The sequence below is a fragment of the Meleagris gallopavo genome, chromosome 5 (genome assembly GCF_905368555.1).
Source record: "Meleagris gallopavo chromosome 5, MGAL_WU_HG_1.1, whole genome shotgun sequence".
Taxonomy (NCBI): Eukaryota; Metazoa; Chordata; class Aves; order Galliformes; family Phasianidae; genus Meleagris; species Meleagris gallopavo.
Window position 1 is genome coordinate 54447437 of NC_139408.1, and position 17617 is coordinate 54465053.

Below are 17617 nucleotides of genomic sequence, written 5' to 3' on the forward strand. Positions count from 1 at the left end.
GCACCAGCACAGGTTGCCCAGAGAGGTGGTGGATGCCCCAATGGGGACATTCAAGGTCAAGCTGGACAAGGCTGTGAGCACTTGATGGAGCTGTAGGTGTCCGTGTTCGCTGCAGGGGGGTTGGAGCGTATAGGCTTTAAAGGTTTCTTCTAACATGAACAATTCTATGATTCCTTGAGATTCCTTGAGAAAATAACATGGATGGAGGCTGCTTCTAAGGCTCTTCATCTGGCAGTATGAGCTTACCTTGAATTTCCTCTCCCTTCATATGGAGAGAGTAGAAGCGATAGAAGTGACTTAAGTTTTCAAATCCAGGTGCAAGCATGGCTTCCTGAAGCTGGAGAGGATCTGAAGTGTGGCTGGGGATGCTGTGATGCAAAGAACACAGCAGAACATTGCTGAGGTGAAGTTGTCTGGCTGGAGCAACAGCTCCCCATGTCACAGCTTGACTTTTCATAAGAGTCAGATCCCGAGAATCCTGTTCACAAAATTCCTCTTATTTTTTGACCTGTCAGTGTCAGAGCTCTGTGCAATGCAGGAATGGTCTGATACCACCTGACTGAATCATAGAATTGTTTGAGTGGGAAGGGACCTTTGAAGGCCAACTGGTCCATCTCCCCTGCAGTGAACAGGAACACCCACAGCTCCATCAGGTGCTCAGAGTCCCACCAAGCCTGACCTTGGGTGTCCCCATGGATGAGGCACTCACTGCCTCTCTGGGCAGCCTGTGCCTTACTGCCCTTACCATAAAAGAAACCTTTTCCTTATATCAAATCTCCATCTCTTTTGATTTGAAACCACCCCTCCTTGTCCTGTCACAATTGACTGACTTTGACTTTACTTCCTCTGTAAAATGACAGCATGGGTACAGGTTCCCAGTGCACCTGGGCACAGATCCTGCCCCTGCTGCATCTCTTGCCAATGCTTCTCCCCTTAATTGCAGGGCTCCCTGAACCACCTCTGCTAGCACAGCTTGCTTATGAGAATCAGTAAGAATGAACATACAATAACGGAAAACAGAAAAAAAAAAAAAAAAAAAAAAAAAAAAAGAAGAAGAAGAAACGAGGCACACAGACACCTGCTGTGAGTTTATTTTGACAAGTGTCATTTAGATGCAAGAAGCTGTGATCGTCTCTCCCCGACGTGGCTGCAAGCAGCACGGAGCCAACTGCACAAAGCCGAGCGCCCAGTGGCGGAATGTGGCTTTTTCTGCTCGGCTGGTGGAGATCGGAGGGCATTTGGGGGCTGGTGGGATCGCGTGGCCACGGGGCTGTCTTCCTCCCGGAGGTGTGAGAGGAACCAGCGGCATCCCCGCAGTGGCTGCGCTGTTTTAGCGTGCTCTGCGGGACGCTGTCGCGGGAGGGGATTAAGAGGCGGGGGATGCGCTTGCCTGGAAGGGGTGCGTCCCCGCTGTGCGCGCAGTCCGTGCCTACCCTGCCAAAGCGGTTAAGTGGGGGAGAGCAGCAGCCAGGCTGGCAGATTCCTGCCCTGTGATATGCCAGCCACAGGGTGACGCAAGGGCTGGAAGGCTCCAACTGAACAAGCCATTTTCACCTGCGTAATACGCGCTAGTGGAGATACGGCAACAGCAGCGGCGGCTCCGAGTCCCGCAGCCGGCCAGACCCAGCGCGGCCGCGCAACAGCCAGCCCTCGGCGGCCACTTTCGGTGGCTCCCGCCGCAGCCCGAGAGCCGGAGCCAGCGGCCGCCTGGCAGCAGCATGTCAGCCCCGCCGGACCCCCAGGACCTGATGCTGGCGGGCACCGCGGAGCGCTGGGCTGCGGCCGGGGCGGAGCAGTACGCGGCCGGGGCTGCGCTGCGGGATGGAGACGGGGCTCGGCAGCGGGAGCGGCTGGCGTTCGGCTCCGCCAGGGAGCACCAGCCCGTCGCCATGGCGACCGCATCCCCAGGTAAGAGGCGAGGGGTATCCGCTGATGCTCAACAAAGGGGCCTGGCGACAGCAGCATCCCCTGCCTCTGTCCCCGTCCCTCCCCCTGCTCTTCGCCCAGCCCTGCTGCTCGAAAACACTGCTAGCGAGTTAGCGAGCGCGTAGAACGGAGCGAGCAATAGCGGCCTTTGCAAATTATTTGCTATGGTGGGGGAGGGGGACGCAGGACCCAGCCAAGTTCCCCGAAGCTTTTTACAATTTTCTGGGCAGAGGGAGTCCAGTTTTCAGTCGGACGTTGGAAAGTGTTTGGTTGCAGTTCAACTTGGTGGGGCTCTGTCCTCATTTGGCTCACACCTGTACACATCCAGAGTGATAGATTGCAAAGGAGTTACTTCACATATTCCTTATGTACCTGAAATTCCTGCATGGCCCCGTGATGTTATTTCAGCACACAAATTTTAACGGAGTGACTGTTCTGAAGTGTTATTTTCTTTTCTGCATGCTTTTGGAGATAGCATCGTAATCACAGACTTCTGGATTGCTGTGTTTTCCTCCTGTAGGTGTACCTGACCGAAGGTGCACTTAGCTGAGCCAGGCTGTGTGGGTTCATTAGTTTTCTTCAATTTACTTTGGAGATGTGTTTGATTTCTCTTGGTTTAGGGTTTGTTTCTTCAGTGGGTGTGCCAACAGCAGGTGTGCGTGCGTGAATCAAGCTCAGAGGGCTTTGGCTTCCAGTACGTCCTGATATAAATGTTTTAGGGAAAGCGGCTCTATTTCCTTCTTAGTGATATTTGCCCACTTCCTTTCCCTCTACTGCCCACCTGGGAACTCAGATAACAAATAACTCAGCCCTTGGGACCTGGTGGATCCCATCCAGATTCCTCTTCGCTGGGAAGCAGGTGTTTCCATTATGCAACCTGACAGCATTAAACTTGTGTTGAGTAAGTTGGGGGTCAGGGCTTGGGACGGGAATCGGTCTTGTTATGCAATAGCTGCAGGAGCATTAGGAACTGCGTTTTTGGGCTGAGTCCTTCCTAATCCCCTTCAGTTAATCAGCACAAAGAGTAGCTGGCCGGAATAATCAAGAGTCAGCGTGGCTATATTATTCCACTCCTACTCATCTGGATGATTTTTTCAGGGTTTGAGTGTGCATCTGTGCGCGTGTGTTCTCTTGACATGGATTTTTCCCTGCTGCTTTTCTGTCTGCTTAATGCTACCGAGTTCAGTAGTAAAATGGGATCTAACGCCCATTGGCTGCTGTGGGAAATGTTTTGCTGTTTTGTAGCTGTTTTGTTGCTTTGGGCAGGCAGAAAATCTGCTGATGTGCCGCTCATTCGCTGATCTGAGCCGTAGGTTGTGGAACGTGCCTTTTTGTTGGCAGGGGAAGCAGATGGCATTGTAAGGCTGCTCGGGGCACGAGGCATGTGCGAGGAGCAGGGCAGCGCTGGGGTCCTGAGGTTGGGCTGCTCAATGGTGCAACGACGCGAGGAAGGAGGAAGAGATCATGTGAGCTTTTGTTGCTCACTGATGGATAAAAATATGGCCATGCTGAATCTTAGCACACAGAACAAAAAAGGCTGATCTCTGAAATAGTATAAATCCTAATAAATCGAATGTAGATTCGGGCTTAGAGAATGCAGAATAGAAAGAGTGGAAGAATAAAAGAAAAAGAACAAAAAGGAAAAAATAGAAAGAAAGAGGGAAAAGGAAAAAAAAAAAATGTTCTGCTTTTGGAATCATCTGCAAAGGGACTTTGCATATATTTGTTGGCATTTGTCAAATGGTGGCAAGGTAGAAATAAAGTGAGCAATGCAGACCTTTCCTGACGTTTGCTAGCAGTCAGTCTGATTAGCAACATCTTGAGAGCAGGAATGTGTTTTAAATATTTTTCATTTTGTTTTCCCTGTTTAACAGGTATCTGGTGTGTGTTTGTGCATGTGTGTGTTGTGTGTATGTGTGCCAGACACAGCAGCATCCCAGTCAGTGCAGCCCTGTGCCTGCAGTCTCTATTTGTGGCTGCAGTGCCTACATTTCTGTTCTACGTTACCTACACAGGGAGAAGTGCAGCATTTCACGATTCTCTGTGTGACTAAATGTTCTCAAGTTGCTGAGTAAGAGTTCTGTCATATTGCTGAACGTCTGAAACTGTAAAGTATTTCAGAAAACTCCGTAATTCTGCTGCTTAGAGGGGACTGCTGCATGTTCCTAAATGTAGCATGCATGTAGTGAACCCATGAAGGATACCTGACTCCAGAAAGTACTGTGAACTTAGAACTCTTGCTACTTAGTGGAGCACCTGGGGACAATTCAGGCAAGGAACAAGAGCCAACCTGGCCTGTTTGCTTTCCAAACAACTCCCGACACATCCTATGTCTTTCTCTCCAGCTCTCAGACAAGCCCTTTTTGTAAAGATCACTGTTGTGCTCTGTGAGGCAAGAGAAGGATATGGAGACTGGGAGATTCTCCCAGCATGAGAAGAGATGATGGGAATTTATCACAAGATGCTCAGAAATTTTCGTACACAACCTAAACATTTGCAAACTTTCCCCGACCTGGGCTTTTGTTTTAAGTTTGAAAACCAGCCAGGGATTGTTGAAAGGTTCGGGAATATTTTCAAGCTGGCCTTGGGCCCAGCCTTGAGCCAAGCTGGCTTTGTGTCAAAACCTTGTGAGTGGTTTCTGAATGATGAAAAGCAATGGGTTTCACTGCGTGTTCTCTGGATCAACCAAAATCTGCAGTGATTTGAATTACAGAAGAATATTTCCCACAAAGAGTGGAAAGCTCAGAGATTTTTCAAGCAAAGTCGGGGTAATAAGGAGCTGCAGATCCCACAGCTGCTCCTCCTCCGGCAATGAAGACTGACTCCAGTAGCTTCTGGGCACGGGCAAAGCAGAATTCCTCTTGCTTTTACACTTGGCCTCTAGACTTTGCTGAAAATATTCCACTCCTTCAAACTGCTCCTTCCTGAAGATGAATTTGGTTTAGGGTGAGAGGAGCTTGCAGGCAGCTCTTGCAAGGGCTGGGGAGCTGTTTTGTGCTGATGAAGAAGAGCCCCATATCACCCAACACACCATCTGGTCACAGATTCTGTTATTTATTTTTATACATCAACAGTGATTAAAATTCCTTGAAAAGCATTATTTCCAAAAATATACACAGACTGCCAGGCATTTCCCAGAATAAATAAATAAATGTGGTTTCCTTCAGAGAGATGGCAAAAGGTAAGAAGGGACTCCACCTCCATGGTGCAGCTGCAGGGAGGTGGTGAAGTCTCCATCCCTGGAGATGTTCAAGAACTGTGGAGGTGTGGCACCAAAGGACATGGGCAGTGGGCATGGTGAGGGTGGGTTGACAGTTGGATGTGGTGATCTTAGAGGTCTTTTCCAACCTTAATGATTCTATGATTTTATCCGTGGGATGATTTCCAGGCAGTGGTGGCAGTCCCTTCATCCACATAGCTGAGGTTTGGAGCTGCCAGTGAACCCTGCTTGCTGTTGTTCACACTGGGATGCTCTTTGCCTTCAGCCTGTCACGGCGGTCAGGACGTCCCTGGCCATCGTGTCCCATTCCTCCTCCTTAGAGAAGCCACAGGTGGGATCCAGCTGTACCATGGGAGATGGCATTGAACACCAGGGCAATGCCTATGTGGATGGCAGACAGCACCTATGGGAGCCCTTCTGGAATGGTAGCCAGGGGCTGGCTGGGATCTTCAGGAGTGCCTGGCACAAAAGCCCCATGATTTTGAGACAGAATGCTGCAGATGTGGTATGTGCTAGAAAGGTGAGCTGTCCTAATTCCTGCTGCCCCTTGACAAGGACAAATTCCTCCAAGCTCAGTGTTTGTGCTAAAAGTATTTCTAAAAACCATTTCTAATTCATATCATTTGTAGGGATCAGTTTTGAAAATGTGTGCCAAGCGCATCCATCTATGGGTGGGCCACCAAAATGTGCTGCCAGCCAGGGCTGTGGTGAGCTGCCCCCAGCAGAAGCCTGTGTTCATGCTGATATCCTTCACCTATAAATGCTAATTTTTCTCTGATTTCTGGAAAGAGTGAGTTATTGGTGGCTTTACTGCTCAGCATAAAAGACGATTCTGGTCATTTTCATGCAGATTAAGAGCCCTGGTATTCACCTAAATGGGGAGAAGTGGGTGTGAGCATGAGTGTCTGCACTTCTGTGTTTAGGCACTGATGCTTTGAGCACGACCAAATGCTGAGTAGGTTGCTTTTGCTACCTTCTTTGCCTTCCTAGCCTCCCAAGTATTGCCCCCAAGATCTGCCCTGCCAAACACCCAAGCAAATGTACCGTTCATGGCTGTGTGACTTTAAAGGCTGAGATCCAAAACCCATTGTTTTTTAAAGTTGCTGTAGAAAGAGTTTTGATAGGGTGGATTCACTGACCTAAGCATTTGCCGCAGGGGAGCCTGAGGAGTTGTTCACAAATATGTCCCCAACTGCCAGGCTGTCTTGCTGTGATTTAGCCAACTGAGGATAGATTTAACCTCACTGTGGAAGGATATATATCCATGACAATTTTATTTTTGAAATTGTAGTCCTTCTTGATTCAGACAATTGAATTTCGTATTTTTTACTCTCCTCCCTGGACTGCAACGATGCTGGAATGAGAGTGATGGAGATTGTTTGGTGGAAGTCTCTGTGCAGTCCTTGTTGTTGTGTGAGTGGAAGTAATACCTTGCAGAGAGACAGAAACACTGTGCGTTTCTTCTTGGACCCTTCTTTTCCTGTCATTCTCAGAAAGTTTGACAGAGTGGCCATTTCATCACAGCTCACAGTCAATCATCTAGAAGAAATTCTTGTTGAAATACCACCTTGCTGAAGCAGGAGAGTTCCTCTTGGGCTCTGCAGCATGAGCTCTGCATCTGGGTCTGAAAAGTGCAATTGGAGGAGCATAAGATCTCCAGGCTTGAAATCTGTGCAGCCCCGTTCCCTACAGGGATGTAGGTGACTCCATCCCCATTTGACTTCAGAGCTGCAAATGTGTTGAGGAAGAGGATGAGGCAGATGAAAGAGAGAAGTAACATCAGGGAGGGTGACTCACCTGCCTTCTTTTATTCTTTTTCACTGGGTAATGAAATGTTTTATTTATAGGCTAGGACAGAGGAGGAGAGGCTGGGGAGGAGAAGAGTAGCAACAGGGAGGCTGTGGATGTTCCAGTTGAATTTTGCATGTCGTGCCTTCTGGGGGCTGCATGGCACAGGGTCTCACTGGTATAATGCTCCTTGGGGCTCTTGGGAGCGTGTTCCATGCCACCAGAGACACTGGCCCAACGTGATGCCCAGGACTCCATGATGACCCCATGATGATCAGGACCAGCGTGTGGCTCTGCATCGGGACCTGAGACCTAATAATTTTGTGCACACGTGTTTTACCTCAAATTTGCAGAAATAGCCAAGGAGTTGTGGTTTCACATCATTAACAGGGAATGGAGTTTTTTAAATTGGTCTCTTAAGAGTTTGCCTCACTTTCCCTTCTGAGCAGTCTGTACCTCCAAAATGGGCCAAGAATGCACAGAGCCTTTTCCTTCTTGACATGGCATTTATACCCTTCTGTTTGTTTTTCATGTTCTGTTCTTACTGTCAGATCGGGGCTGCTTGCAAATTTCTGGGGTTTCTTTGTTTTTAGGCTGTCTTAGCAAACTGTAGCTTCAAGTAACGAAGCATTATTTATAATTAGTTTTCCAATTTAAGGGAAGTAATGCGCTGCAGTAGACTGTGCATGATTCAGCACTGAGGAACACACTCCACATTTAGTATTCATGGTTCTGAAGTCACGTCTGCTTTATGGTCACCCCATGCTCTAAGAAACTGCACATCTTCAGCAGTAAGAAAATTTTTGGCATTCACTTGCAAAACTGAACTTGAAATAGTAATAATTGCACGTCCTTGTTTCAATAAAGTACTTAAAACCCTTATAAGATAACGTAGCTGGTTCTTCAGAGACTATTTTGACACCCCTGCCACTAACAGCTACAGCTTTCCCAGCATCTCCTTCATATAGTGGTAACTATGACTCTAAGATTCTATGATCCTGTTCTATGAATCCCAGCCTGGACGTGGTGCCACAGCAAGGAGTTTCCCTGGGTACTGCTGAGATGGAGCCCAGGAGGCTGCGCACTGAAGGATGCTTTCTGTGCTGGGGAAGCTCTGAAGGTCTGCTGAGCTATGCCAGCTGTAGGCTTTGCTGTGCCACTCAGGACATGAGTTACATTCTGGTTTTCAGCAGTGCTGAATTTATGAACTGCATCTGATTTATTGTTCGGAGCTTTGAAGTGCTTGTTAATCACAGCCAGTAAAAAACAAATGTAAGGCACAGCCTTGTCAGGCAGGGAGCCTTCCCAATGCCAGCTGCTGGGAATCTTGTGTTTCTTTCTCTTGACCCATAGGAATTTTTTCCATGCAAATGTGGGTCTGTGTCTTGGTGGCACATGCAGGCACCATCCGTGCAGAGGGGCTGTGGGCAGCCTGAGCTGTTGAAGTTCACAATGAATTTCTTCTGCTGTGCCTGACCCCTTGCATGCTGATCCCGAATGGGGTGCCATTAAAGGAATCAATGGAGAAAAACACTGCAGTCATGCCTTGCAATCAGCAGGGGGCTTTGACCATTTGCAGGTTTAATCCTGCCCCCAGCTTGGAGGTAGCAGGGCTGAAGGAAGGAGTATGTCTGAACCATCAGAGACAGCATTTTGCATACTAGGGAGGTGGGAGACCTTTGCTCCATGTATATCCAGACATGCATATAGCATGCAAAGCAGTTCAGCTTGGCAGTGTTATTATAAAAGCCAGCTGTATCTTGGGCTGCATCAAAAAAAGTATGGCCAGCAGGGCAAGGGAGGGGATCTGCTTCTCTGCTCTGTGTTGTGAGACCTCACCTGGATCACTGCGTCCTGAAGAGGAGTCTTCACTACAGAAGAGGCATGGACCTGTCGGAGTGTGTCTAGAGGAAGGCCACAAAAGTGATCCCAGGGATGGAACACCTCCTTACAAGGAAAGGCTGAGAGCTGGGGCTGTGCAGCCTGGAGAAGGGAAGGCTCCAGGGAGACCTGAGAGCAGCCCCCTGAAGGGGCTTTGAGAACGAAGGGGACAGACTCTTTAGGAGGGTCTGCTGTGACAGGACAAGGGTAAGTGGTTTCAAACTAAAAGAGGGGAGATTTAGACTGGATATAAGGAAAAAGTTTTTTACAATAAGGGTTAACAGCACTGTGGCTGGGATGGGAAGTGATAACCCAAGACATGCAGATGTAGAGAGCACAGCATCTCGTACCTCACTACTAATGTGTGAGGGTGGACTGAATTTCCATAAGCCTTAATTATGTCTTTCCCTTTACGTCCTTAATTCAGAGGCTAAAGAGATGCACTTTCTACTCACGTGTGGGAAAAGCTTTGAGTATCAGAGTATTTTCATTCCTGTTGACTTCAGCAATGAGGTGTAGCACAACGTGCTGGAAATGAAGTGGGCACTTTGGCTGAACAGACGCTGAACCTCTGTGCAGGTGTAGCTGTGGGATGTGCACTGTAACCGTGCATACTGCTGACTTACAGCAGTACGAGGAACATGTGCTCTCCAGCCCTTTTACAAAAATTGTAGAAATGTAGATCCTGATTTTGCTCATCATTTTTTCCTCTGATAGTTGATTTCTCAGGTCTTCCAGGTTATGCCTACAGAAATAATCCGTGATTCTCAGACAGGAATTAATTTGCAGGAGGGATGTTGTGCCTGCAGGAGAAGCTCCAAGGAGATGTGTGAGAGCTGGGAGAAGTCCCAGAGGAGTCAGTCTCTTCTGAACACGTTGTTTGTGAAAGAAACAGGATATGGAGCCTCCATGCAGTAGCTCTGTTTATCGTTTTCACTCATCAGAAGCCATTGTATCAAAATGGCTGGCAAATGACATCTCAGTAAAACAGATGAGATGGGATTTTTGCATACAGTTTTTGCACATTAAACAATGTGGAGTGGATCTTCAGTAGGTGTAGGTGATTCTCTAATTAAAAAGTTTTGTGTGTGTTCAGTGTGGGTACGTAGCATACAGGGCTGAGAAGTCAAGTGAGCAAATTGTTGTTTGTGTGCACAAATGTGGAGCCGTTGCCTGAAAACTGGGTTATTTCTACCTGGGTGAAGTAAGAATAAAACACACAACGGCCTCTGCTGATGCCAGGAAAAAAGGAGTGAAATTCCTGAAATTTAATTTTTTTGAGAATTCCCATCCAGCAACAGATCAGCCTGCAAGAGATATATGGATCAAAATGATAATAAATAAAAATGAGTGAAATCTTAGAAATCAAATGCATACAAATTGCAAATTCTCCCCCAGTCAATTAGTGTGTCTGACATGATAAGGCTACCAGCAGAACTCAGGAATGTATCTTGTCTTCGTTTGGTTTTATAGCAGGGTGGTTACTCCAAATAAACCTACATTATATTTTAAATGGATTAATTCTGCCCTGTAGAATTCTCTGTCCTATTTCAGAATTGCTGTGTTACGCGCTTTTTTCTTTCCCTACCTTAGAAATTAACATTACGGATTACAGAGGATGTTCTGATTAGCTATCACTGTCAGAGCCAGTTGCTGTTTTGGCATCATTTTTTCTTCGATGTCTCTCTGACATTAGCCTCTGTAATTCAGTTGCTGTGTTGCAGAAGTTCAGGTCAGAGCTAAGGAGATAGGCGTGGGGATTTACGCTGTGTGAAATGTGTGCAATCTGCTTTTTACTTTGAGCTTGCTAAACAGACCATGCATAATCCCTGGAATATTTAGTAGATCTGCCAGGCTGTGAAGATGGCATTTGTAATATCCAACTAGCTACATGCACTGTCACATGGTTGTCCATCTCTGTGCATCCAAACTCTATTCAAAAGTGGCCTGAGGACAGAGGGCTGAACTACGTGTGCAAGGAAAATATTTCTCAGTTGGAGATTTTGGAGTTTCTTCCTCTCCCTTCTCCCTCTGATGTTGCGTTATTTTTCTAACCTACTTCAGAGCATCCAGCATACTGCATGTTTTGCAGGTGAATCGTAGATGCACTTATGCATTTCTGCTGTGCAAGTACATTGTCAGCTCATATTTGATAGCCTACCAGCAAACAGGGGTATTTTCCTGGAAGCTTGGGATTCTAGCATCGTTTTCCAAGTGAGAATAATGCAGCCACTGTTAATAAATCAAGCCGGGTCTGAGGATGCCTCACCACTTTCACTGCCTCCTTGATTAGCATTATCCTCAGAGGTATAAATTAAAGAGGAAAATATATAATCTGGGAAGCTTTCCAACATCGTCTTTGAAAATGTGAGCTGTGCTTTGCAGAGATGTCTTTGGTGGAGGAATGCTAATGGCAGTGCTGAAGATGTGTGCTGATTGCACCCAGAAGAGCAGGAAAATGCACAGAATAGCTTCCTTTCTTTTCCCTTTGTCATCAGGATAATTTCTAATGCTGTCTGCACAGGATGAATCTTGTGTTTCTACGCAGTGCTGATCCCAGAAATATGACTTTAGTTGCTCCTTCTCTGCTGCTCGTTCCATTATTCTGACATCCGCATAAAATGTTACATTTTTTCCATCTCAGCCTCCAGATAATTGCCTGCAGTTGCCAGCAGTGAGTGCCCGCAGTCCCTCTGCTTTATTGGTCAAAGCCTGAGCTTCAGCAAGAAGGATTTTGGGGATTTCTTCCAACTTTTCTGTGATCGTGCATGATCAGTTCCCACGAGGTGTCATCTCAGCCAGGTGGTGCTTATGGTGCTTCCATCACCACCAAGAGAAGAGAAGTGTGCTGCAGGATGTGCTGATTGGCAAAAAATATTTCACAAGGAGGGTGTGATTCTAGCAAAGTTCCAGCTGTTCTGAATGGGCTGCAGAGGGATTTTTTAGCATATCAGCAGCATTTTGGAAATGGAAATGGAAATGACACATCTTACAATACTTCCTAAGGAGTTGGTTTTCTCCTTCCCCTAATTGTAACCTGCTTGGGTTTGTAGTATTTACTGAAACTAAGAGTTTAGCAGGTCTGTAGTACTTGGAGCTCTGCTTCATAATGTCTGTGTTTCTGTTTGCTTTCTCTCTGCCAGCTCCCTGCCAACATCATCCTTTGCTTTCCAGGAGACGGTGAAAGCACAGACAGGAGGAAGACTGAGCTAGTGTTCCCCATCCTGGGGAGGTGTGAAGAGCTGAATACCTTTAGTGCTGATTTGCAGGTGAGAAAACTGATGCACAGTGGACAGAAGGATCTGACAAACAGACCCCAGCAGCTCCATCTGAAGTAGCTGTGGGTCTGCTGAGGCTCAGGCAGTGCAGGGCTGCTCCACAGAGGTTCTGCTTCATCATCAGTGACTCGGTTTGTGAGGCTTCTCAGGTTGAGGTTCCAAAAAGTCATTCCTGTCTCCTGAAAAATGTAGGGCAGCTATTTTTACTTAGTTGCATGAAGGTATTTTTTTTTCTACCTTCTTTTCACTTTTAGATTCATGTTAAGGTTTTTTATGTTTTGCAAAGGCATTCATCCTTCCTGCTGAACAGCATAGAGGGAATCCTATAAGTGCCATGCATTATTTGTTGCCTATACCAACACTGCTGAATTATGAGAAGCAATGTATTTCAACTGTTCCAGACATTTTTCCTCTGGAGCTTTTTTTTTCCACAGAAAGGTTTGCTGTTTCCCCTTCATTTGAGATGAAAAGAAAATTGAAAATAATATGAAATATTCCCACAGGACAGAATTTATTTTTCAGTAACTCCACTTCCAGCTAATGTCAGGAAAAACACAAACAATAACAGTCAGTATGTTTAATTTCAGCCCTGCATTTATGACTTATTCTTTGCCATCACTGTCTGAAAAGCAGTACAACTGACACACTTTACTCTCAGCTTGAAAATGCCAATTAAATCTGAGAGCAAATGTTCTACCAGCTAGGATTTGTTAGGACCTAATTAATGCATTTAACAGGAGTGTGCCTTCGGTTCTCTCTTGCTGGTAACATGAAATCACCTTCTGGCCCAGCCCATCTAATGACTGCTGAACTATAATGATATAATCATAGAATCATTAAAGTTGGAAAAGACCTCTAAGATCACCCAAATCAACCCCACCATGCCCATTAAACCATACCCATCATTGCTACATCTCCATGGTTCTTGAACACTTCCAGGGATGGTGACTCCATCACCATGCAGGTTCTTCTCTCTTTATGCCAGATGTCTTTGCCACCATATGGTGCAGAATAAACGAGGCCATCAGCATTCACCAGCCCAGCAACTGCCCGGCATCCTTGGATTCAAAGTGCTTCCTCCCTTACTTGCTTAAAAGTGTGACTTGCATACTGGTGCCAAGCAATGGAAGGAAAGCCAGTGAAGGCAGAAAATCTCTCTTTCTTCTAAAACTCTATACAAACAGACAACAAAACAACTTGAAAGCTGCCTCTTCTCGTTTTGTGTTATTTGGAAAGCAGTGCAAACTCCTCAGTGAGCAGTCAGTGAAATCTTTAGGTGCCATCAGGTTCTTTTCCTAACCTACTATGTGGTGTTGCAAAGACAAATGCTTCCTCAGCTTTGCTGTGCTGTATGTTTTAATCAGTGGTTTTAGATAAAACAAAAGCAAAAACACAATGGTCTGCTGCAGAAATTTTCAACCAATTCCAGCAATTCCAGCCCCGTTTTCCATCAGTGGTTTGAGGTCTCTCTGCTGCACTACGTACAGTTCATGAGACTGTTTTACAGGAGTTGGTTTATGACCTCATCCAGCAGAAAGTTAAGAGGGAGAGGGATATTTGCTCCTGGTGCTTGGGATGAACAGCCAGAAGAAACGAGCTGTGCTGAAAGTCAGCGTAAGCACAAGGACAGAACTGTATAAATTGAACAGGAGGGTTCAAGGGAGGAAAGGAAATTAAAACAGAGAGAAAAAGGAATGTCAAGAGGAAGAAATCCAAACTACTTTCAAACTTGAGGTTTGTGGAGGAAATTAGGTAATGTGATGCTTGCATCAGTAAGGAGTTAAGCTTAGAAACTCAGCGGGTGCCTTCTGCTCTACTTAGAATCATAGAATCATAGAATCACCAAGGTTGGAAAAGACCTAAAAGATCATCCAGTCCAACCGTTCACCTATTACCGATAGCTCCCACTAAACCACGTCCCTCAACACAACATCCAGTCTTTCCTTGAACACCCCCATGGTCGGTGACTCCACCACCTCCCTGGGCAGTCCATTCCAGTGCCTGATCACCCTTTCTGAAAAGTAATACTTCCTAATGTCCAGCTTGAATCTCCCCTGCCATAGCTTGAAACCATTCCCTCTGATCCCTTCTTCCTCATTCAGGAGTTCTGGAGACTTTCCTAGCCACCCCCATCCTATACACACCCTATTGTTTACTTGGATCTATTAGCATAATTTTCCTTAAAAAAGCTTCTGAATTAATTTTACTTTTCCTGTTATTTCCTTTACTCAACTGGAAAGGCATTAAATCCCCATTATTTAATATGTTGCAGCAGGTCCTGGTCTCACTCACCAAATGCTTGGAAACTATGTGGCTTCTTCCCACTCCTACAGCTTGCACTGGAAAACTACAAGAAGACCATGAAGTCTTGGTGTGATCTTTGCCAGTTGTATAAAGGAGCTGAATAAATATGAAGAAGTTCAGCAGGCACAGAGCTTCACAGTAGGATAAACACAGAATGGCAAACCATAGATATCAAAAGGACAGAGGGTACTGAGGGTCACAGGTGTTGTAGGAAGTGATGGCTGAGCCAGCAGTGCATCTTGGTAATGTCATTCAGGTCTTTCTGGACTTTCTTTTGCAGGAGTCTGCAAGCTGTGGTGAGTGATGGCAGCAGGAAATATGGTAATTTCTCCTTTTATCTACACTAATTTCTCCTTTTATTGTCTGTGGTCCCTGTCCTGTTCAAATCAGTTACCCATTGAAAGTGCACACCAACCATGAGTCTCAGAAAAATGGGAATTGCTGATGACTCTGTATTTCAGTGTCTTTTGATGCTTTTTTTTTTTTTTTTTTTGGCTACAAAAGTAGTTTCTGTTTTGCAGGAAAGCCCTGCTTTCCCTGGGGAGTGAAGTGACACCTGTGGACAAACAGCAGTCAGTGTTTTAGGTTGGATAAGCTGAGCAATTTTTGGCTTGATATTAAAAATCTTTGTTATTTCTATAAGCTTGTAAGCAACTGTAGAAAGTGAAGCATGTAGTGCTAGCTGGAAATTAGCACCATATTGTCTGCATCCAAGGAAGCAAGAGTGGAAAAAAGATACAGCGCACTAATTTGATTTCATTAGTATTGTTAAATACATTAAGGTAGATGGAAAATGTAAAGAATAAATCATTGATTTGTAAATGCTGTATGTCAAGCCTGATGGCACCAAAAGCCAGAGCAGCCCATGGATGGAGCATCTGGGGGCAGAACTGGGCAGTTGTGAGTGATAGAAAGTTACTCCCGACACTCCCAACACTCTACAAGTGTGAAAGGAGCTGTGCTGTCATATGCTGGAGTCACCACTGCCCTCTGAAAAAATGGTGAAAATGGTAACAGTGGCAACAGAGAAAAAAATACTGAAATGCAAAATATTTGTTAGTTTCAGTGTTTTCCAAAATAAACCCCAACGTTTGCTTGAAAATAATTTGACAAAAACAGAAAAAGGTTCAGTTTTAATGAAAGGACTTTTCCCAGCCACTTCTTTAAATGAAAGTTACCCAGACCCTCCTAAGGATGAGGAAACAGTCAATGAAAGCAGTTGTGAGCAATGTGGCACCTCTTCCCAATGGTGTTAATAACAGTAAGGAAGCAGCATCTCCTCAGACTGCCTTGCTTACAAATCTGGAAGTGAGTGGTTCCATTTATATTTGGGCTCTGTGGCCTGATCATGAATATTTGAAAAGTGAGCTGTACCGTGTAATTGTAGCCTCTTACACGAGTCACATGATTATTTAATGAGGATCCTTGATTGGAAGAATGAGCAAACACATCTTTTATACATGATTGTGCCAATTTTGGTCCTTATTTTCTCTTGATGCTGATACACACACGTTTTTCATTGGCCTTGGCAGATCTTTTTTTGCTAAAAATGCACTGAAGGAAAATGAGGTATGGATTTAGGTAATATAAAATAATTTAAATGTGGGTAATATCCGCTGATTAATGCTTGTATAATCCCCTCTGTACCAAAATTAGGAAGATAAGACTAAGATTCACTTCTGAGTCAAAAGTGAGTGGCAGCTTTGTGTCCAGTTGTGGAAATGCTATTAAGTGAAGTCAACATCAGCTTCTGGAAAGACCAGTTACTTTCGTAGGCCTGCTGTAGGCTAGAGGTTGGGGGTTTGTGTTCTTTCATGTTTAGGCTTCTCCTGGATGCTAAAGTGGCCATAATTCTCTCAGTGCAAGAGTGGGTGTTGTGGCTGTGATACAGCCACTCCAGCATCACATCCTCTGCCAGTCTCTGGGTCTTATTCTGCATGCAGCTTTAATGGGGAATCACAAGGTCCACCAAACATCAGCATGTAAGGAGACTGATAGTTTTGCCATTGGTGGTACAGAGCTTGTTATGAGTTGTTCACTGAAACATTTTTCATTAGATTTGGGGAAAAAAAGCCTTTCTTTCCTGAAGATCTAATTAAAGCATTTGGTTACAACAAAGTTCCGAAGAACCTTCTCTGAAGGATGTTTTCAATTAATTTTAAGCTACGCTTCATGAATACAGAACATGACACGTGATCTTCCTTTTGTTCAGCAGTGAAGGTTGCTGCTGATGTAAAACAGAGTCAGCAAGCAGGCTGATTGAGAAATAATCTCCATTTTTCACACCGCAAATGCCACTACAGCTGCAGCAATCCAAGATATCCCATCTACTCAATCCCTGCGGCTGAGGAGTTTTTCTAATCTGGTACAAATGTGGGAGTTTATCTGCTTTGTCTGTTTGGGTAGTGACTCCATGGGTACAACACACTTGCCTTCTGTCCTGGCAGGGATTCCACCAACTTTTGATGATTATTTCCCAATTTAAATACATTTTTTACACTCATCTTGGTGACATGAATATTTCCAGAATCCCTCCGCCTATGTGTTTATTTAAATTATTAACAAGTTTCCCTTTGAAATGCTTTTGCCAAACCAGCAACAACCCCTTCAGCCACAAGCATCATGAAAGGCAAATTCTTTCATGATACACAACACTCCTGAAAACACAATGCTGTGTGTTGAATAGATCCACTCACTGACCTATTAAGTAAGAAAAAAAGGAAAGGAATAATGGCATGGAAGTCTGAAGCTGAACATTGATGAGAGAGAAAGGATTGTGGCATGCAAATAGCACACATTTGGCAGAAAAAAAAGAGAGACTGTTTAGGAGAACATCTGGAAGGAGTGGTGCCAGATGGTTTTTGGCTTTTTGATAGGACAAGTATTTTTCTTGGTAGAGTATGAAGACCCAATTTTCATGTTTGCCAATATTTACAGATCTCAGTCTTGATGTGAGGAAGAAAATAAGGTCTCAAATAGCACTCTGTGCGTGCTTAAAATAGGCCTGATATTCTGCATTTTGCTGACTCAACCCAAATAGCCTGAGATTCTGAAGTGCTGGGAACACCCAACTCCTTCTCCAGTTGGTGGCATCTGAGAATGCTACAGCACTACTCCAGAAAGGTTCTTTTTTGTAGAGGAGCAAACTCCAGGCACCCTTGATTAGAAAATTATAGTATAGCAAAGTCTTGCTGAGCAGCTAACAGGATGAAATTGCTGA

At 45.2% G+C, this 17617-nt stretch overlaps 1 protein-coding gene across 3 annotated transcripts in view; it reads left to right on the forward strand.

Annotated features, from left to right (window-relative positions):
• The window catches only part of RTN1 (reticulon 1), a 114055-nt gene that overhangs the window by 16126 nt on the left and 80312 nt on the right, over positions 1–17617 (forward strand). Inside the window, exon 1 of one of the 3 annotated variants that reach the window (XM_085225827.1) lies at positions 1339–1908. The exons of 1 other annotated variant lie outside the window; for it this stretch is intronic. In XM_085225827.1, coding sequence (XP_085081953.1) covers positions 1719–1908 — 190 coding nt within the window. In that variant the 5' untranslated portion in view covers positions 1339–1718. Of the gene's footprint in view, positions 1–1338; positions 1909–2781; positions 2828–17617 lie in introns of those variants that run through there. One more of the 3 variants, XM_085225828.1, reaches the window with a different exon arrangement.